Source organism: Psittacula echo (assembly GCF_963264785.1).
Source record: "Psittacula echo genome assembly, chromosome: 1".
Taxonomy (NCBI): domain Eukaryota; kingdom Metazoa; phylum Chordata; class Aves; order Psittaciformes; family Psittacidae; genus Psittacula; species Psittacula echo.
Window position 1 is genome coordinate 118,413,535 of NC_137735.1, and position 22,831 is coordinate 118,436,365.

Here is a 22,831-nt window from a genome sequence, read left to right on the forward strand (position 1 = left end):
CACAGTACCATGCTAATTACAGCATGCTGACCTGTATTCTGTCTAGCAGTGTGTTATATAGACTTCCAAGTGGATGTTATGATGAGATGACCATAATACTGAATAGTTCTATATATTAAAATAAAGGAGTGATTTTTAAACAGAAATATTTGAAGTGTCACAATTCAGTGTCAGCAAAGTAGTTGTGTTGCAACTAGTATTAAAACCTACTCTCTCCATTAGGTTTTTACTTCTTTTAAAGTCACTACTCTGTAATTGTAAGTATTAAGTTGTACTACCAGAAAAACTGTGCTAGAATTCGGAAAACTGTTGGCTTTGTGGTTTCACTAATGCAAATTAGCAAAGTATTTGATTTCATACAGGGAAGAGTTGTTTGAGTATTTAAAACAAAAGTTAAACAGCAAATCATACAACTAATCTTCATCTGCCGTGATAAATTTCATAATTACAAAGATACTATCAAGCTTGAAATCATCTCAGGTCTTTACAGTCCCCAAAGAGAAAAAACTTTTGTAGCCAAAGGCTTAGAGTTTCAGTCTGAAATGTTTTTTAATATTAGTTATCTTTTTCATTGTTTCCTGTTACAAAAAGCTAAAAGCCACACTGTAGAAATGAAAATCTTCTGAATTTACCATACGTCATGTTTATATTCTGTTTTGTGGAGTTTGAAATATGTTTCAGCTAGTGACAGAGACAGTCTTGAGATATAATAAATACTTTTCAACTAAAAACTTTATTATCATTAGAATACAGTCTGTTTCTGGTTTTTACTTGTCGTTTCAGGCAGCACACTTTCTAGAATGACCTGAAAGCACTCAAATAAAAAAAAAATAAAATTGCTTTCTATCACAAAGTGTTAGTAAGAAGCAGTGCCAAAACTTGCAGTTATTGAAAAAGCGAAAACATTAGCAAACTTCCAATATTAATTTTACAAGCAGAAAAAAATACCAAGAATGGAGGAAAGGTATTTACTCCTTGAGCCGCTAGTCTGATCTTTTTATTTTCTGTACCAAAGGGTTTTGGTTGGTTTTTTGGTGGGTTTTTTGGTTTTAATGAGAATTTTTCAGTTTCAGAAAGAAGCTTTGATTCCTAGGTAATCTTGAATTGCTTACCTTACTTCTCATGAATACTCATGTTTGAGTTTTATGACAATTAGTATTATGACAATTATACTTGGGAGGAAGGTAAGTGCGTGTATTAAACTTAGGCCACATGACAGAAGATCCATTTGAGAAGCTATGATGATGGAAGGGACCTACAGTATTAAGCCTTACTCAATCTCTGAAATAAATGCCAATGTACCCTAGGAGTGCCTGTCTTACTGCAAGGTTCCTTTGAATTTGGAATCCCCTGAATGACATGCATGTTCAGTGGAGTCATGTCATTGCTTTTCTCCTGCTCTGACTCCATGCTGTAAAGCTGGTGGCATGGGTGGTATGTGGGATCTTGGGGTGAGTGGGTATTATAGCGCAAAATCTGTAAGATGACTTGCATTTCTCAGCAGTTCAGTATAATGGTTTCATGCTGAATGCATGAGAGGGAAGATCTAGTTTCATCAGGAAGTGCTTTATTAAAGTAAATGTTGAATTAAAAAAGTAGCCAGGTCTAGAAGGTCTAATAATGGATCTTGGTTTTATTTACCTTACAGAAAGGCATGTTTTTATCTGTTGAAGTTTTGCCTCATTTTCCTGTGAACGTTCCAGTGGGAGAGGGCTGCTTATTTTGCTGTAACTGTTGTCGTAATTTTGTATTGTAAGTTTTAAAATGTGCAGTGCTAGCCGTTATGTGGTAACTATCTACGTGTATATTTTTATATATAGTAAACATAAGTACTTTATTCCTCAGTGTCAATTTTCTATTGGTGTATGCACATGTGTACTCCACAAACATACTTCTTTTGCCAACCCATGCACAGTCCTCTCCCAAGTCTGCCAAGAAAATAGTTATGGGATTTTTTTCTCAACTCGCTGTGATAGAATTGAGCTATTATTTGAAGACTGTTACATTTTCAAACAACAGATAAAATCTGTTGTTACTCATGAAAGAAGGAAAACCAGTATCTCTGCTTCTAGTTTCAAGTTTTCTTTCTGGTTGGTGCAGAGCCAGCTGAAAGCTTTGCTCAGAAGCATGTTAAGTATTTGAAACAAGCACTGTTTCTTCCTGTTTGCTTCTTTCCTCAATCAGAAAAACTCAAACATGTAGAGCTCTGAAGTTCATGTTCATCACACTTCTTGGCTGTATGTGCACAAAACAAATTATTTCATTTACCTGCTCCCATGGAAGGCATAAAACCTTTTACTTTTAAGTTAAAGAGCAAAGTTACACCTATTCCTTTGGAAGGTAGTAGCCTGTGCTGTTAATTCAGCTCTTACTATATAGAAGAGGCAACTTACTGTGTCTGATGACTGCCTTTACATAAAGGGAAATACTTCCTTATGGGATAGCTATTTTTGTAGGGTTGTGCACAGTTACTTTTACACTGTTTATGTTGCACTTGAGATACTCAAGGTACATACAGATGTTTCTGTGCAGTTTTTACTCCTGCTAATTTTGTTATCTGTAATGATGAAGCTGCAATGGCATGGTCTTCCACTTTAGAGCAAAATGAAACATTTAGAGCTCTAGCAGCTCAACTGTTCCCCACTGATGAAAGTTCCTACCTGCCTATAGCTGCCTATACCCTTGTTTACAGTCAGTGCTGAGGAAAGTTCTAATTGCTAAACCAGCAGAAAGTTAGCCTGAAAAAAATGGGGTAAATCCACATAAAAATGTGAATAACTTTATGGTGGACTGGGTGATGGAGGTAGTGGAACTACACAGCTGAGGAGTGAGAGAAGCTGGGACCTCTCTTACAGCACAGTGAGCTGCTGTGAATGAACTAACCTAACACCTAACTGTTCCAGGCTCTGAGGCAGGTTTGAATAGTTTGTACTGAGATCCATGCATCCTACTTTCACTGGTGCTAATGTCTGAGATAGTTTGGGCCAATTTTTATAGGTGCACTGCATCTCGCAGTGCATATTTAGGGTCCTCCACTCAAGAGTCATGAAAATGTTGAACCTGAAATGAACTTGTAACAATGGAACTACTTAGGAATATATTAAGAATATGATTTAGTCACTTGGAATTTCTGTGACAAATCTGTGATTTTTGTTGCTTATGTCTAGTTTATTAATTTTTGAAAAATATTTGTAATGATTGTCAAAAATATTTTTGGATGGACAGTTTTAAGTCTCATTATGGTCCCGCATTTGTCCCCTGTAATTTAGGGAGTAGCTATAAAAATCAACACTTTTGTAAACTGCCATCTTTTAAGTGTTTTGAACTGCACTGGACATATCTGACTGCTGTATGTTGTTTCTACCTTGAATGTAATTGGACAACATTGAGAAAACAGATTCCTTTTGCTAGAACACTGGAACCAAGTGCTTTAGAGTTGTATGGAACTCTATCATTTCTCTTACGCCCTCAAACTTTCTTGTTTGACATGCAATTCTTTAAAGTGGAAAGAAAATTGATAGTCTATGATCCCTTGATTTGGCAAAAAAAAATAACTTGTACAGTTCTGTGGGACAGAAGTTTGCTTTGTTTTGTGAGCATTGAGACATCTTTTAGATATATATATTTAAATAAATTAAACTAAATTTGTTAGACTTGAAGCACAGGATACTCTGGAGAGCTGCCTGTGTTGTAGTAAAGATAGACTACATGATGATAGCAGGCTCATTCTGATGTTGTCATCTATCAGTAATAACAGACTTCACTGAATAGTTATGTTTTGGTCATTGAATAGGTTTCAAGTAGTTACTAATATGACGGCTCCTTACAGGTATTACTATGGAAAACCAACTTTGACTCTTGGGATTATAAAGAAGTTCTTAAACATCATATTAGAAGGACAAATCTTGATGATCCTCCTCATCTTCTTGATATTTACCCAAGGTCACCTCATCTCCATGGTGAAAAAATTCTGTCAGTTGAGGTAAGTGCAATAAGTACTCAAATACAGGAAACCAGAAGCTTTTGTAAACACTATCTAAATAAACATATTTATAGTTAAATATGTTCTGTGTATACCAGAGAGCTTTTTGTTGTTATGGTTGCCTCCAAAGTATTACACATAACCTTAATGTGGATACATAAGTTACTAGGCTAGCTGATGCTGTCAGATTTATCCTGGTGAATTCCTTTCATGCTTCTTGTGTAAGTCTGTACTCTGCATCTAATTTAAACGAAACATAGCTGATAGTCTGGTTCCTGAAGTAACATGGCAACTGTTGTAGAAGATACCCGTGAAGATACCTGAATTTTTGAGCCTCTAAGATACTACTCGAAATACAAGCGGGACAAGGTGGTATTATTACTGAAAGTCAAATACTTGATTATCAGAAGTTGGCTCTCTTACCAAGACCTTTATGTATTGTGAGAAGATCTTGATATCTATGTAAAAGTTTAGAAGGCCTTTCTCTGCTAGTAGTGTTATGTTATGTCACTGTATAGTCTGATTCCTTATAATTTAATTCTTTGGCTACTTTACTGTCAAACCTCCTACCAGTAACCCTTGAAAGTATCGGGAATTGGGAAACCAAAGTGAAATGTCAAATATTCTGTGTCAGTATTTGGAAAATCCTGTGTTTGTTGGGTTGCCTGGAAGCTGTACTAAGTAGGTAAACAGTAGTGTGCCTTAGGTAATACCATTGTTTGTGCTAAAACCCCAGGGATGAACTTGTGACTGTTCTTAGTAGATCTGGCTAGCTTCTGCATGGTGATTACCTATACTTTTACCTCTTCTTTGATATTTGCCAGGTGCCTCTGATGTTCAAGAGCTGTGTCTGATATAAATCTAGGAACTGTTGGGGTTTTGTCATACATCAAGAGAGTACTACAGACATTCACAATTACCTGGATTTGTTCACATAAAATGCAGATATTTCTGCAATGGCATTTTGTTTCCTGCTCAGACTTAAAACATTGAGATTTGAGGATACTGAGCTTTTTTCTTTATTTCTTGTCTGTGTGCAATATGAATATATGCAATACGAGTAGTATAAAGTTTGAAAATATTTCTGTGGAGGAGGGGAACCCTGATAGATTCTATCACTTAACTATTCTCATGTGTCTGATTCTGTTGTCAAGTTGGATGTGAAGCTTTCTGATGATTAGCATTTTGGTCAGAAGAAGAGCAGGACAACTGCATGTATGACAAGCTTCATGAACCTCTGTGTCAGACCGTTGTAAGGTCAATGAATGAAGTTAAGTTTACTGGTTAGCAGCCTTCAGTATAGGTGATCACTGCTAGAACAGACTTAATCTGCCAGCAGATTTAAACTACTCTTGCTACATCAACAGTTTGCTTCACGACATGTTCAAACTGCAACCACTTACAACACATGCTAAAAAACGACAGTAGTTTGTAGCTGCAGGGTTTGTTGCTTTCTTTTCAGATCAGCTTTTCCAGACCTCTGGTGTTCAGATGATTGCCAAAGATACGAATGTTTTCTAAGCAATTTTCCAGATATTTTCTGTTCTTGTCCCTGGTCCCAGGTTAATTGAGAAGCTCTGGAAAAGCATTAATGAATTCTGGCTAAAGTTAAACTAAGGCTAGGAAGCACCTCATTACCAATACTGAAAGGGCACATAAAGAAAACTTGATAGTTGAAGGTCAAGAAATTATTTATCAGTGAGCTTTAACAGATTTCACTTTAATGTCTGTGTTTCTTCATGGCTGTAACCTTTGTAGCAGTTTATAGGCTTCAGAATTAGCTGCTGTAGTAGTGAAAGGGCTTCCTGGTTTTGTCACTTGTCATAGCAAAGTTTTGGACACTTGTGGTATATTTTCAAGTCTGATTTCAGGATTTTTTAAAAAAGGCTGCTGTGTTTAGTTTTCTATTAACATCACATTTCCTGTAGGGTATCTTGGTCTCAAATAAGCATGTCTAGTTAGGGTGCCTTGAAGAGGGATGCAGATTCCCCAGTCGCTCTGGGTGATCTATTCCATTACAGTGCAGCAACTGAAATGACACAGTTTTTCCTGTTATCTTCTCTACACTTCAGAGAAAATGCAGGACTGCTTGCTTTCTGTTTATTCTCTTTTTCATGACGAACAGGGGAAGATGGTTGATCTTAACTAAACTGAAGTAACTGTTTTAAGAGACTCAGTAACATATGCAAGAGTTACAGGCAGGCAGAGGAGGCGTTTCAAATATGGCATATTTGAAAGTATATGTGACCTTTTAAAGTTTGCTACAAGCCATTACAATGTCATCGAGACACTTGAGGTTTGCTATAATACATTGCCCTGAGTTATGCTGAGCTGGTTAAGCTCAATCACCTTTATAGCAGGAATGAAGATGGATTGCCTTAGGAAAAAATTCAGAGTGGTAGAATGAAAGAGGTTCAGCAGATGTACAGGCAGAACTCGAGGGAAGTGATTCTGTCTATGCTTTTTTAATTCCTAATGTTTCATGCCTCTTCAGGTTTCTTACTGCTTTTGGATAGTTACTGATTCTCTACACCTGCTTGCCTAAATGTGGCAAGGTCCCTGCTATTCCAGGTCTTGATTCTGGGAAAACAGTATACACAAAATGGAGCCGGCTTTGCTCAGACTTTATTCAGCTGGGTTCAGAGAGACAGTAGTAGTGCTTTCACATATTGCCAATTGGAAATGTTGCTTTGAACAAAACAGCTTGCAAAAGGGCAGTAAGAATTACAGATATAACGAAGAAATTCTTTACTGTGAGGGTGGTGAGGCACTGGAATGGGTTATCCAGGGAGGCTGTGAGTGCTCCATCCTTGGCAGTGTTCAAGGCCAGGTTGGATGAGGCCTTGGGTGGCATGGTTTAGTGTGAGATGTCCCTGCCCATGGCAGGAGGGTTGGAACTAGATGATCTTAAGGTCCTTTCCAACCCTAACTGTTCTATGATTCTATGATTCTATCACCTGGTATTTTGTCTTCAGGGCTGTGACTGAAGCATGGAGCTTCAGTGTACTCTCACCTTTTCTCAAAACTTCTCCTGTTCATTCTTCAAAGCTATACACAGAGCCAGTAATATTTCAGATACCTTCTCTGTTTTTTTTTCTCTCTCCCTGTCTGCATTTTGAAGCATAATTAACTTTTATAAGAAATTCCTTACTTGTATCTCCTCCTCGTGAGACCAGCTGTAGCCTGAATTTTAACTCACTGTCATGTTCTTGACTTATGAATCTTTACAGGTGTTCCCCAGTTGCACTGATCAATGTGATTCTTGAGTATTCAACTAAGTACAGGTTTAAAGCTTAAAATTATTACAATTATTCAGACAGTTTAGAAATATAAGTAAGTGACTTGTTCTCTTAAGGTGCCTACTTTTTTTCATTGACCATAGAGTTAATCTTAGGTGACCAGCTCAGAAAAGGTGTTTGGCAGTATGTCTAAATTTAGCTGAAATAAATCCCAGTCATTGTCTGCCTTTGAAACAGGGAGTTTTAGGAGGTATTTGAAAATAATGTATGTATTTATTCAGTAATGCGGTTTTAGTGCAGTATACCAAAAGAAATGCATTCCACTTCATGCCAGCTGTATTTCTGTATTTCCTGTGTTTGTACATCTTTCATCCGCTAGAGACATCTTTAAAGCTGATGGAAGGTAGAAATAAGTTTCCTTTAAAAACATAGCATTGATGTTTGAACATATAAAGATGTGTAGAGTTTCTATCTTGAGCACGAAAAGCTACTTTTGATTTAGTTTCATCTTAAAATCGTGATTTCAGTTGTAAATATTTTTTTAGAGGAAGGAAATCCAAATATACACTAGGTGGCAGTAGAAATAAGAGTATACGGCTTGCTTGTCTTGAAGGCCCCTGTCTAGCACAAGGAATGGTGTTTAATCAAATTAAAAGCTAAATTTATCTTGATATGTTTGGAAAGACTATTTCACAGCAAGATACATCACTTTCCTAGGAAATACTTTGTGTGAATCATTTAAAACTTCATTTTTTAATTTTATTAGTTCTTAGGTTTTTGATCTAACTGCAACGTTTTATGAAATACGTTATAAAAGTAAAGTGAAGGGGGTGTGTGAGGTTGGATATACTTTATTAAAATCAATAGAGGTATATCTGTAGGGGCATAAAAATTTACTTAAAGCCTGTTGCTGAGAATCACATCCTTGCTTGGGCCTGCTTCTTTTGTTCCTCCCCTAGTTTTCTGTCCTAAGCAGGGATCCTAATTCCTGCCTCTCACTTTTTCTTTAAATGATACATTTTGATTTTGCTCTACTTCAGTCTTTAGAAAGCTGTAATTCCTTACATGAAAGGATCTGTAGAAACCTTTCTTCAAATGTATTTTCTTGTGTGTATCAAAATGTGCTAATTATAGCATCATATTGGAAGAAGATAACAAAAATACTTATATATAAGTTTACTAGGTAATTAAAGGAATGCTTTGAAAGAGTGTTTCCAAAAGCCTTTAATACGTGACAATTCCCTCTACCTTGCCTATTAGTGTTCTGTGTTTTCTTTCTTGTTTTTTAAAGTTAAGTTTCCAAGTATGTTTGGTGTATGAACCTTAGCATCAGGGATTTTTGCTTGTGGAAATAGCACTGAAGCTGTTACTGAGTGAGCAGCTTTGGCTGAGCCAGAGTTTTGACAGTCTTCAGCTGAAGTGGTAGGTACCTTCTCTTTGAAATTACAAAATAAAACAGCTCTTGTATCCAGTGAACTTTCAGCAACTCAAATATAGCCCTGTCACTAGGTAAGTGACAATAAAGGTAAGCTTTATTTTTTTCACTTTCAAGGTTGGAATTAATGCTGTCTGGTAAGGCCACTGTTGGATTACTGATAAAAGGTTGAAAAGAGAAAAGTTCATTTCTTTTTACTACACCAAACTTCTTGGTTATTTGAAAGTCATCTAGTCCCTCTGTCAATTTTGTCAGTTCGTAAAATAACAAGAATAAAATTTCCATACTGAGAAATATTCCTCAAATTCCTCATCATGCTGAGAGGGCAAATGTATTAGGCTGCGATACACCTAGATAATACTATGGTAGTGATGTACATAAAAAAAATTTATAGGGGTGATATTCTGATACTTTAGTGAAATCATCAGATAAATGAAAGCAGCAGCTTTCTCAAACTTTATTGTCTCCTATGTTAATGTTTCACTTTCAGGAAAGGACATTAACAAAATATGGCTAAAGTTATAGATTAACTCCTATAACCAGCAATAAGTGAGTAGTCCAACTGTGATAGAAGGATGTCAAAATGGCAGATGTTGTGATGACATATCTGATTGATCAGCCTCTGACACTATCACAGTATAAAGCAGTTTTTCCTGTGTTTTTAGGAACAGCATGATTTGTGTTTGGCCCGTTAACTTATCACAGATTTCAGTGTTACCTTCTACCTGTTTTCCGCAACAGGGTTTTTTTTCAAGCTATTTTGGCAATCGGAGCTGGCACATAAGAAATAAGCATGTCAACAATCTGTTTGGTTGTGATAGATGATTTGTGGAACTTGAGTGTGAGTTGGAAACTGATTGATCTGGGCTGCTTAGTGTGTGCTCAGCTCACTTTCAGCTTTGGTGCTGATGATATACCCACACCAGTAAGGCAACTCAGGCTCTTGGGCTGGCTTGGTGCACACCTTCCTATGTGCTACTGAGCCAGAGTGGCTGCAACCACATTGACCATAGCTCAGGCTGAATGGTAGTGGGATTTATAAGCTACAGTATGAGACCATGAGTGAGGATGTGCCCTAAATAAACTACAGCAGGCAGAGGACCACTATAACAAAGAAAGGAGTGCTGCATAGCTGTATATAGCAGCCTCCACAAGCAGAGGGCTTCGTCTGTCCTTGGATTGTAACAAGCTAATTGAGCATCATTGCTAGAAGGCAACTCTCAGGTCATTACCCAGGGCAGTACATCACTTCGCTGAGAACAGTCCTGGTGGTTGGAAGGGATAAGAAAGACAGCCTGTAACTATACCCGCAAGTGATTGATACTGGAAAGTAAAACTCAAAGGTGACTTTCAGGAGCCCTTATAGTTGTTGTGCATGTGGAAAAAGCTTTCAGAAACATCTGGAAGTGACAGAGTTGGGAATTTGAATACTTCCTGTTGTTCAGTATTTCAGCAGCATCATTGACCACTCTGTTAATTGCATGGCTTCAGCCTTGGGCAGGTTTTTGCTTAGTTGTCTTAGTAAATCCACTTCAAACTGGTATTTGTCACTTCATTTTTATTGATTTGTCATACAACTAAACTTCTTAATGCTCGTACCTCTTGCGGTAGGAGTCTCCTGAGTTAGTTTTGGGTGATGGATGCTTATGAAGTATAAATTATATTTCTTTAATAAATGTGCATCTGAGTTATCTTTATTATATGAGGGTATTTTACATAGCTTGAGGGAAAACCTTTAGTTTTACAAATTTTAAAGCCTGTTTCCAGTCCTTAGTGAACAGTGGTGCCTTAATGTAACAAGTAGTCCTTTTTATTTCAGTCTTATTTCCCTTTATCTACAAGTGCTGAAATAATAACAATGTTTGTAACTCGTTTTCAACAGGTCAACCCTACCTTTGTGAGTAATACACAAGCAGTTGATCCGCCTGTCATCGAGATTAGTTCCTCTTCATCTTTCAGTACCCCGGTAAGTTGCTTTCTGGAGGAGGGGGAAGATATGGTATAGCTTAAACTAAAATGTTATTGGATGTGTGCTCTTCCTATCTGTATAAACAAAATACATTTTTTAACAATTGTCAACTCTTCAGAGCTCAGTATCCTAACTTCTCAGTTTAAGCTTTCTGTCACAGTTCCCAAGGCTGACCAGAAGATGGTGTAATAGCAAAGGTTTCATGTTATACTAGTCATTTTACCCATAAAATAAGCAGAAATTCTAATTATAAACCCATGCTAATTATATCTAGGCATTACTGTTAAAATTTGTGGCTTATTCTCAAACACTTTTTGCAATTCTGTCTCTCTTCCCATTATCTTCAAATAATGGGAAACCTAAAGAATAGTTGTCTCATTGATAATAATATTCCAAAGATGATGTTTTATTTTTTCTCCTTTTAAGGTATCTAGTAGTTTTTCAGGAGAGAAAAAAACATTTTTAAGACAGAATCAAAGGATTAGATCCTTCTAGTGTTAGCTCTTCATATGACATTGGTATGGCATGTGGGAGGAAAAGAAGGCAATGTTTTAACGGTAGTTTCGTAGGAGGAGAAATATGTTCTCCTGGTATGAAATCTGAAAGATGCACTGTTCTAGAATTAGGTTAAAATGAGAATTTTTCTTCTAGCTTTGAGTCTGTTCCTGTGAAGATATAAATTGTATCTTGAGCAATTTTAGTTACCATAAACAAGAGTTTGTGTGGCTGAAGGGTTAATACATATGAATAGGCAGCAGGCATAGATTCTGCAATTCTATTTTGTCGTGAATGCTTTATGAAAATGTATGTTGTGAAGGTACTTCATAAAATTCTCAAAGATTATGATGCAGAGGTTGCTGTCTATGAGAAAGCTTTTCTTCAACACAAATAATTATATAATCACTTTTATTTGAGAGATAACTTCATGTATTTTGAGGTTTAGCAGTTGTCATGTCGTGTTTGCACAATGAAAATGTGGTTCCTTGCAAATTTCTTTTGAGAGAATTTTCTTAGACTTACAGAAATCTCTTTAGTAGGCTTGACAGATAGTGGATTGCAGGGGATATAATTTATTGGCTACTTATCATGTTAAAATACTTCCTGATCTTAATACTGATGACAGAATTAAATGTACGGTTATCCTGTAATTCTCTATTACATATCTATAAATTTGCCAGTCATTTTTATCTCCTTCATTAATTCTTTTGTTAAGAGAGCAATTTATAAAACTTTGTGTCCAGAACTTGTAGTACAAATAACTTGACCCACAAGAGACAACATCCTTTTGATGGCTGGCTGGCTTTGCAGTTTTCATTACAAGAATGTTGCTTCAAAATTCATGCCTTTTGACTGTGTCAGTAATTGCTACCTCCTTTTTCTTTCATTATCTTCTGTTCTCCATTGATTCTTACCTTTCTGCAGCTCAACATTCACCATCTGCATCTTTTTCCATCTAGCAACATTCCTGTGTACTTGTTACTCAGACCACAGCCTTAAGGACTATGGCTCTGTCTGACGCACCACCATTGACACAAATCCAGAAAACATTTGCATGTTTTCTCTGCTATTAGCATCCTTCCTCTCCCATAGTAAATAACAGGTACATCAACTTTGCCAACCTATCTGCCAGATTTCCTCTTGATGCTTTCTCTGCACTTGATTGGTACTATGTTTGTGCATTATTTGTCTGAGTGTTTGTTCTGTTCAATCCTCCTCTAACTTGAGTTTACCAACTTCTATTCTAATTCCTTTTCCTTCCCCATCCCTCTCCCTGATTCCAGACCCCTTGGGTTGCTCTTTTTATACTGGTTATCAAAGACAATATCATTCTATGCTTCCCCCTACACCCCCTCCCAAATTGTCAAGACTCATCTTAAAGCTGCCTACAGCTTTTTGGTCTTCTACTGGAAGAGCACTGTTCAAATGACTAAAAATCTTTCTTTAATCAGGTTGCCAGGTTAATTTACAAATGTTCTATCTATACCTACTTACTCTTTTTGAAGTGTTTTCCTCAAGCTTAAGCCGTTCTTCTGTCCTTCTGATACGTGCAGAGAGAAAAATGCACTCTGGTATCTTTCAGGGTTCTTTATCTATCACAACTGTGACAGAGCAGGGCCCATAGGGTTATTTACAAAACACTTTGGCAAGTCCCTGGACCACTGGAAGCAGCTAATAAACATATTTAATTTTTCTGCTGACGAAGAGAGATACAGCCTTTCTCAGATCACTGTCTCAAGCACTCAAAGACCAGCTTCTCTGGGACAAGTAACTACAGTGAAGCTTTTGAGCATCTGTGATGAGTTCCCTAAAGCTCCCTGAAATATCTTCAGGGAGATTGAAAGTCAGTACAAAACCTGTATAAAGTTTTGTTGAATGACTATCAAAATTCCTAATGGTAAGTGTGCAAACTCCCGTAGATCTCAAGCTACTCTTGGGAATGGGAGAAAGTGTGCTCCCTATTGAGAATATCTTCTTCAGCTATTGAACTGTGTCCTGTACTACTGGTCATAGGAAATATGCTATTACTGCCCTTAAGATGACTTGTGACAGAGCAGAAAGGTATTCCTTTTTCTTCCCTTCTGTAAAGATTTGTTAATAAAAATGATAGAGCAGTATAGGTTGAGTGGGATTTCTGGAGTGATTTCATCTAATCCCCCCCTTAAAGCAAAGACAGCTTGGATCAGGTTCCTAAAGGCCTTGTCAAGTTCATTTGCTAATATGTGTAAGAATGGAGATTCTACCACCTCTCTTCGCAGTTTGCTCTAGTGTTTGACTGGTGAAAATATATATTTCTTTTTTTCATAATATGTAGCTAGAATTTCCTATGTTCCAGCATGGCTGTTGCCTCTAATTCTATCACAGTGGTCCTCTAACAAGTGTCTGGTTCTGCCTTCTCTCTATGCACCCATTAGATGTTTGAGATGGCAGTAAGATCTCTTTGTATTCTTCTTTCTTAAGGCTGAATAAACCCGATTCTCTGCTTTTTCTTGTATATCCTGTGTTCCAGCCCCCTCACCATCTTGTTCACCCTTTGCTGGACTCACTCCAGGATGTCAGTGTCTCCTGCATTGAGAAGCCCAAAACAAATCTGCCACAACTGCAGATAATTAGGGTGCAGCTCAGTATCACTGTCATCTCTTCTTGATAACAGTCTGCCTGCAGATTTAAAAAACAAATATTTAAACATTCAACAGTCTTGATTCTTTATTGTGAATTTAAAATATATGTTTAGATATTTTCTTAGCAAATCATTTTTATTTTGAGCTTTATCTGTATGAGGAAATACTGGTATTATCTCTTCCTTCCACTCCTCCTCTTCTTTTCAAGGAATTTTAATTTGTTGCTTCATCAAACCCAACAGTCCATGACAACTTCCACATTTAAAAAGCCTAGTTATGTGAGTTTTTTTAATTTACTTGCATTTTCTTGCTTCAAAGATTAAGCCAAGACATGCAGGTATGAATGTTCTCATAAGGATTTTGCTAGAAAACCCTTAAATTATTAAACTCCCTGAACTCTAAACACCTTATCTTTCCAGCTTGTGTTCTAACTTAAAGCTGTAAGGCCAGTTCTGTTTGAACATGGTGAAAACCCCATTTTCATGTAATATTCACACTGATGCACCTTCCTTTGTAAACTTAGTGAAGCAAATGTGGTAATTGTGTTGGTGGAAAACCTTCAGTGCAATCGCCAGTATGGAGCTGCTTTCTTCTGGACTGTAATATAAAAGCGTTAAGAATTACTGTCTGTATTTTTACTGTCAGGAAAATAGCTTTGAACATGATTCATTTATTTAGTTCTTGTATGTGTTACAGAAACCAGTACAATCTATATATGCTTAACTAACAGGTATTTGTGTAATGCCCTGACTTTTCTAATGGTCAGAGCCTTCGTATGTGTTGCAGTTATTAAAAATGAAGTGTTTTGTAGCCTTTTACACTCTGAAAATGTTCACTGAATTGGGGTCAAGGTTTGGGGGCTGGGGGTTGTATTTCTTTCTCTTTTCTGTCTCACTGGTAACTCTGAAAGCTTTACTGCCTCTCTTCCGCCCCTTCTCTCTGTGTGTCAAGCAGCTTAATATTGCCTTTGTTTTCTGAACTATTGAAAAGGAAAAATTGGAACTCTTGTTTCCCTTTAGGACTATTTCCTCCTGTTTCATTCTCTGATTTTACTTTTACTTTTGTGTGAGGTTGGGCTTTTTCAAGTCTGTACGGCAGTACATTGGTAACTTCTGGTCCCTGATAAGCTGTTGGTAACAAGGGAAAGTTGATGATGTCTCAGTAGTTTTTACTGACAGCAGCAGGAAATCACTGTAGAGGCTCTCTAATGTTCCATCCCCTGACCTTGCTCATGTAAACAGGATTTGGAGGAAGCAAAGCAACGTACTGTAATCTGGAAGTCAGAATGTCTGCACTTGGTGTGAGATGTTTGCTGTTCTTTCTCTTCCAACGCTAGTTAACACTGAAAACAAGACGTGTTTATTGTTCATTTACAGTACGATTTCTACAAAGTTAAGACTGGATTAATTATTGGAAGGGGAAAGATAAGGATTGTTCCTGTTTGGAGCCAAAGGACCGTGCTATGTTTTAAAACAGAATAAATCTCCTCTCCACCCTCAACTTGTAAAATATGTTAAAGCAAATAAGAGCGTGTGCAACTTTTGTTTCTCAGTGTAATACATTGTTAGTTTACTGCATTTGTAGTGGTGTCTTGATACAAAAAAAGTAGATACTCTCAATTTATCCTATACACACTGCTTCACCAGTATGTATTTCAGGGTTTAGGTATTTCTGACACCAGTTTTTCTGCCTTCAATTTGAGTACAACCAAAAAACCCCAAAACCCCCAACCTAAAAAGCACCTTATATATTTTGCAAAGACAGCAATCATGAATGCAAAATATGCATCTGTTCTTCCATTTCTGTATATATGAAGTCTTACACAACTACTGATTTACATCCTTTCTTGGCTCCAGCCTTACATGGAAATAAATACCAACTGTCTTCAGTGAAGTTAAGGGGAGGGGAAAAGGAAGAAAGGAAAGAATAGGAATATTATACACAGATCATCTCCTCTGGGGCCCAAGTCTTAATTCAGAAGAGAACAGCCAGTAGAATAAAAGTCATATGGCACTTCACTGTGCACAATGGCTGCACTTACTGCTTGTCACAGTTCATCCAAAAGCACAACAGCTTTCTGTAGTTCATGGATATCAGGTTTTCCTGGGACCTTGGACATTTAGCCTTTCACTTCAGCTCTGCTTGCTGCATGATATTCATGCATTTTTCTCTACCAGAGGAAAGTTCTGGCACTATCTCTTTGAGAGGAAGACTGGAATCATTGTCCTCCAAGAAAAAGAGAAAAATGTCCTGCTTGTGTTCCTTGTCCAAAACTCAGTTGCCAGTTAGAGTGAGCTCTGTATTGAGAAGTGATTGCACCAGTAGAAGAGCTTTGATAAAAATTGACAGGTCCCAGCCTTTCCCATCGCCTCACCTTCCTTGCTCCCAGACAGAGAAGTAAGAAAGGCCACTCCCTGAATAGCTATAGACTTTTTTTCCATATACTGCGATTCTTCTGATTACAAGTAAATGCATATTTGAATGAACTGCAGTTCCATGAGCTGAACTCCAGATCACAAACGTGGAATGAAATTAGGGAATAATGTGTAGATGTCCTGTTTCTCCAAAGTATTTGAGATAAAACTGTCTGCACCTTTTCCATCGATTAGCAAAACTCTCGAACAGGCTCTGAAGCTCTGATGCTAGGTCTTGTAAAAACACAGAATAAATGCTATAATAGAGGAACTCAGAAGTGTTCAGTGCAGCAGAAGGAAAAGAATTTGTCAACTCTGCTTTTTTGTGTTTATGAATGAATCCTTCTCTCTGTCCAGTCTTACTCTTAGGCAAGCAATTTCTGATGTTATCTTGGCTGACAGCCCACTCCAGACAGATCTTCCCCACTTCTTGCAAGCTTTGTGTGGACAGTGTGTGGGTCTGGGTAAAGAAGATAGGCTGCCTTCTCCCCACAGCTTTGCAGGTAAATGTTTAGCTGATCTCAGGGGAGGAAAGTCTCCCATGTCTCCTAAAGGCTACACCATGAGGCAGTAGAGACAGCATTTCTGTTGCCTAGTTATGGACCTTCCAAAAAATATACGGTGTATGGAAACAAAATAGCTCATTTTCTGTCACAAGTGCCAAAAGGGTTTGGTATATTGAACAGTGAATTTTGAAACTTGCATTTTGACCCTCTGTGGAGGTGCAGGCATGTTTAAAAAGATTTGTGTACTTAATTTTAAAAGCAATATGCTTTGACACCACTAGCATCAAATAACACTTAAAGATCAGATACATGAAGGTGAACACAACATTTATAATAAAAGAAGAATACGATCCAAACGGCCCTTGTGTTTTGCAGTGACGCTATTCTAACACAGCGTGTAACTGCTGGTTTACAAGGAGAGAACAGGAAATGTGTTGTGCCGCTACATAATTGGGTAATAATACATGTCTTGATGTTCCTTAATAGGCTTCATTATCTTCTTTGAGTGAACTGGAGCTTGAGAGAGAGTCAAGTTTTCACTGGAGACAGAATTCTGAATTTGGGCACTAGAGAGTGCAAGAATATAATATTTCCTATACTATTTTTAGCCTGCTTTCCTGAGGAAATGTACCTTATGAGATTGTACTGTTTGTCTGTCTCTATCCTATCTCCCTAATAATTTTTTAATCAAATTGCTTGCGGGATTTTTTTTTTTTTCCTCTTTTGTAACCAAGTTTGGAAATGAGTTAGTAGGATAAGGAAATGTAGTGCTGCACTAAAGAAAAAGCTAGTGGGATTTGACACTAAATTCACTGATATAGGACTAGGCACAGACTAGTCATGTAAGAGTGTCAGAGCACATACAGAGAAAGCTTGAGCTGGTATGGGACAGGAAACTCAGGTGAGGGACCTAACAGGAAACTAAATCTACACACACAGTGCCAGTTTAGTTATATTGCTGTAGCCTATATTGACACTGTGGGCAACTATCCTATGAAAATAGGCTGAGAGAGTTGGGCTTGTTCAGCCTGGAGAAGAGAAGGCTCTGGGGAGACCTCATAGCAGCTTCCAGTACCTAAAGGGGGTCTACAGGAAAACTGGAGAGGGACTTTTTACAAGGGCATGTAGTGACAGGACAAGGGCAGATGGCTTTAAACTGTAAGAGAGTACATTAGTAGATTTTAAATACTATGAGGGTGATAAGACACTGGCACAGGTTGCCCAGAGAAGTTGTGGCTGTCCCATCCCTGGCAGTGTTCAAGGCCAGGTTGGACGGGGCTTGGAGCAACCTGGTGTAATGGAAGGTGTCCCTGCCCACGGCAGGGGGTTTGGAACTGGGTGATCTTTAAGGTCCTTTCCAACCAAACCATTCTGTGATTCAATCAACACTATTGACAGATGCCACCCCTAGACTACTGGTACTGTTTTGCAAGATAACTGGCTCTTGTAGCTGACTTTCAGAACTGGCAGTATTTTACTTTGCTAGGGTCTTAGTCGTGGCAACAGTGCAGCACTTCAGGAATGCTTTTCAAGTTGATCCATGTCTGTATATTTTCCTTTATCAAATCAGCACATTTCTAGGAACTAGAGGGATGGAAGTTCCAGGTATTATTTCTCTTTCAACTTCCTGAGATACTGTACGAGTATGCTCTGACCTTGTCTGCCCAAGCAGTGTTTTCCCCTACTCCGGCTGGGAATCTAAGCTGTATTCACAGTTCTCACAGCTGATTCTGTGGCATGCAGAAAATGCCCGACAGCTATCAGCCCACACATCCAATAACAACTGGTTCCTTCCTCTTCCTGGGGAAGAGTAACATCCTCTGAGAAGAAACGTCCCCCGAGGAATGCAGGAACAGCAGCAAGCCTTTCACACAGGAAATTACTAATATAGCACTTGTAGAAAAGTGTTTCTGTCACTTGGATTGTCAGCCTGTAATGAGCTTCCTGCTGACCTAGATGATGATTTACTACTGATCTAAATGCCATTTGTGAGTCATTTAGCTTAATGGAAGTTAATGAAGTTAGCATTCGGTAGCTCTGTTACCCTGTAAGCACCTGTCTTAACTTTTTTCCTGCAGTAGAGCAAGTTAAGTTTTGCACTTCTTAGTGTTCACAGGACTTTAATAATAATTCTGAGACTGCAGGAACAAGGGAATGTTTCGTTCATAGTGTGTGACTCTATCAGGGAAGGTTGCAAGGCTTTATTTTTGTTTATCTTAAGTTGGATAATAAAGCTGAGCTACAGATCAAGCATGTCAGAAAACAAGATGCTAAAGCAAAAATAATGCCCTTCAATTACCCTTTGTTCTTAAATACTACTGGAGCCTAAGTTTAGCGCAGCATGCTTGCAACTCTGTGGTAGAGCCCTGAATATAGAGTGAAATATAGATATATATATCTAAGCCATATGTTACTCAAAATGGTTAATGAGAGTTTGTTAGGAAAGCAAACACTTTAATACTGTTTAAATCTTTTCTTATTTTTCCTAAATGACAGTGCTTGAACAAGGACTAGCAAATTCTGTTTATCACTTAGATTAAAGTGATCTCTAAACCTAGAGGGTGCTTTCTGCCTAAAAGCTTGTTTGAGCATTTTCCAAATACATCAACTGTTCTAATACAGCACATCTCTCCTTGCAAACCTTGCTGCATTACTTTCTAGTTTGCTGTTAGAGATGCAGTTACTTGCTTCATGTGAGATAATGGAAACACTGAGTCAGATCCAAAAATGACATAGGTTGCTTCAAGCAACACTGAGAGACTGAGACTTTTCAAATAAAATTTGGCACCAAGGGCAAAAATGTTCCTTCATCAGATAGATGTTTGATAGAGAAAAACTTGGAAAGCATCTTGTGTCATATCTTCCACCAGTGTAGTTTTGAGGAAGAAGCAGAAATTAGGGAGGACAGGATGATTTCACAGTCATTTTAACTTAATGACTGTTCTTGTCTGGTTAATTCCATCCAATTCCCTGATCTGCTCAGCTATTCAAACACTAATTCTAGCACAAAAGAAATAATGAGAAAAAAATATTTGGAGATTAAGTAGGAGATTAGTGTTGTCTGTAACCTAACTGAGGTTGAGCCATGTCTATGGAGCCATCTATCCAATGTGATTGTGCTGTAACATATACAGGTGTGTTACATATACAGGTGTGTTACATGCATGACACGTCTGACCGTCATCTTTCTAAGATGCAGTGAAAAAATGTGAGCAAAGGAGGTGGTACTAATGGTTTCTTTTTGTTCAGGCAGTTGGTATGTTGGATTCAGTTATTTTTTCAACCTAAGAGGGATTCAGCTTGCTTTATTCTGTTTGCATGGCTAAACAGCAGGTAGCTGAGACAGAGGCTGAATGCAGGCAGCTCCATCCTTCATGCTTGAGTTTGAAGCACTGTAAAGTAACAGCTTAAAGTATATAGTGTCAGAGGAAAGCAAGTGAGAAGCAGTCTGTGGCTAGTGATTAAAGGTGTTCTGGGAGAAAAACGCTGGATTCCATTGCTGTTATGCATTTTGCAATAAATAGTATTTAGGGGAAAAAGGAAGAAAAGAAAAATAGAAGCTTGGGTTAATGGGAGGAAGAGAGGTGGACAGAGACACATGAAGAAACGCTAGCTAGAAAATTGACTTTATACTGCATTGCAACCTAAAATGTGTTAATTAAAATTGTAGCATACATATTATGGATTAAAAAAAGAAAATGCTTCTGTTAGGAACAGTTTGACTAAATACTAGGGAGGTCTTTGCTTTGACAATTTCTTTTCTCAACTGTATTGATTTGCTTGACATTAGGCCTTAAATCTTTGCTATATATGTCCTAAATCAACTTTTCAGTGTTTTTCTCTGACACAATTCTCAAGCTGACTGTGACCTATGACCACACAGTTATCCTGTTTATCCTTCCTAACTACTGATGAAATGTCAGCTTCCCCACTCCCCCTGGTATTTCTCCATTATTCCAGGATATATTAAAAATCAACATCATTAGCTTACTTGTTATTTCAGAACTATTGAGTTCAAACTATGTAAGCCAGGATTTAAAAATATTTATATGCAGTGTAAATTGTTTAACAGTCTTTTTTGCTATGGTTGGAATAGAAGGTATTTTGCCAGAAATACATTTACATTATTATCTTCCAAAATGGAAGATAAAAATACTTCATTAACAACTTAAAAAAATTCTGCATCACTCTTTAACACCTCTAGCTAATAAACGTGCCATTGCTAGGACTTTTGTTCATGATACTTGTATAGTACAAATAATGCTTGAGTGACAGGAATTACCTAGCCTTTCTTCCTACAAATCCATGTTTCATAGCTGGCTGTAAAGTTTTATTTGAAGCTTTTCTCTTGCTTTGAGGTAATTCTAAATTGTTTCTCTCATATGCATCCTCTTGTCTCCAGTAATGTGTAAACTGATGTCGGAGCCCTTTTCCCAGTGGGAGTACTTACTGATTTCTCTCCTTGAGCTAGCAATCTGTTCTCAGAAAACTTGTATGAAATCAGCTCCATCTAGAATATCGCCTTCTCCATCAGGCACCCCTAAATCTGCAACAAGTTCAAAACGTAAAAGTGAAGTGTGGGGACAAGCAGACAGAAATTGTCTCAGCATTGTTTCCTTAGGAATGTGGGGTAAAATGTCCACTTTATTGCTTCTTATTCTAATGGCTATAGGGTTTTTGCTGAGGTCTTCAATTATCCTGATCAGAAGTGTTTCACCACTTCTAATTTATGGTCATTTATATTATTTTGCCTTTTACAGCTGTAAAAAGCAACAGTGTATTTTATCTGTGAAGGCTCTAAATCCCCAACAGGAATTTGGCATTTAGGACTGGAATGCCAGCTGTTGATCTGGGATTATAGTGCCACTGCTTTCATTTTTATTGTCATTTTAACATCAAGTGTGGAGTGTGGCACACAGTAGGGATATGCCTTCCTCCATATCCCAGTGTGTGGCATCTTCACTTCTTGAGTAGACCACTACCTGTCGTAACTGATATTGTACAATTGATTACATGTTGTTTAGCTCCTCTCTGCAGTTGCAAGCACAGAATCAGCCTTAATAAAATGAAACTTATAAAGAAGACATACAGTATGATATTCTGGTTTACATGTCTTTTAGCATAGTTGCATTCATATTTCTTACCTGTACCAGAGTGGATAGTATTTAATGCAGTTTTCATTAATGTAAATTAGTGAAGTATTTAAATATTATTTATATCTTTATCTTTCTTTCAATTCAGTTAAACCTCTAATCCAACTCTAACCCATACAACAAACTATTTAGAGAAATGTGCTTTACTTTCAAAGAAAGTACCATGTGGCCATGGGCACAAGGGAACTCAAGCACATTTCAGAATCTGAGTTCCTGTTCTTAGCAGGAGTATCTTATATGTAAGTGTTAATGTGCTTAACTTTATTGGTCTCTAGAAAAGATTTTTGTTAATGTTGTCTGTTATTATTAGAAATTGTTATCCTTAAGATGCAGGGACATAGGTGACATGGGACTACCATTGATGCTGTGTTTTTAACAGAGTATGGAAAATGGTACATCCTCTTGTACCCTGCATGGGGACACAGTTCCACAAATTCTCGCTATCACTAGGCTGCTGCTGGTGATAATAAATTCTCAAAGTAATGTTCTTTCAGAAGTTTTAGAAGATCATAGTATTAGTACAAATAAGGGACTTTTTCCTATAAGCAGAAATGTTATAGAAAGAGTGCAACTTAGTCATCATTACAAAATAAGAGGGCTTTAAGTTGAACCCATGGGGATTCTTATAATTTCTGTTACGTTGCTTGGTAAGGAAATGGCAAGCAGGAATAGAATAAAAGTTTTCAGTTTCTCTTGGTCTTCTGATTACACCAGGTCAGGATTTCCAGAACAGACACGCAGTATTTTAGTGAGATATAGTGATAAAATCAAGTTCTAGTCTTGTGCTTCAGCTCCAAATTGTACATGCATTGTGGTTTTCCCGCATAGAGAATACTAAAGTTAATCAATGCTTTAAGTTTGGCTGTTCAAAACAAACAAAACACTCCCAAACATGCTACAAGTGCTAGAAATGTAGCAGCAAACATAACTAAATATGGAATGTGTGCAGAAGAATTGTGTGGAAATTTAACAAATTAATTTAAATCTGGGAGGATGTATGAATAAAATAATACA

General features: G+C 37.5%; 1 protein-coding gene across 1 annotated transcript in view; it reads left to right on the forward strand.

Annotated features, from left to right (window-relative positions):
• Positions 1-22,831, forward strand: part of POC1B (POC1 centriolar protein B) — a gene marked incomplete at its 5' end in the record, with an annotated part of 49,372 nt that overhangs the window by 12,257 nt on the left and 14,284 nt on the right. Inside the window, 5 exon segments of the mRNA XM_080612932.1 lie at positions 3,830-3,982; positions 10,539-10,622; positions 12,083-12,143; positions 12,146-12,195; positions 12,197-12,214. Of these exon segments, the coding sequence (XP_080469058.1) occupies positions 3,830-3,982; positions 10,539-10,622; positions 12,083-12,143; positions 12,146-12,195; positions 12,197-12,214 (366 nt within the window).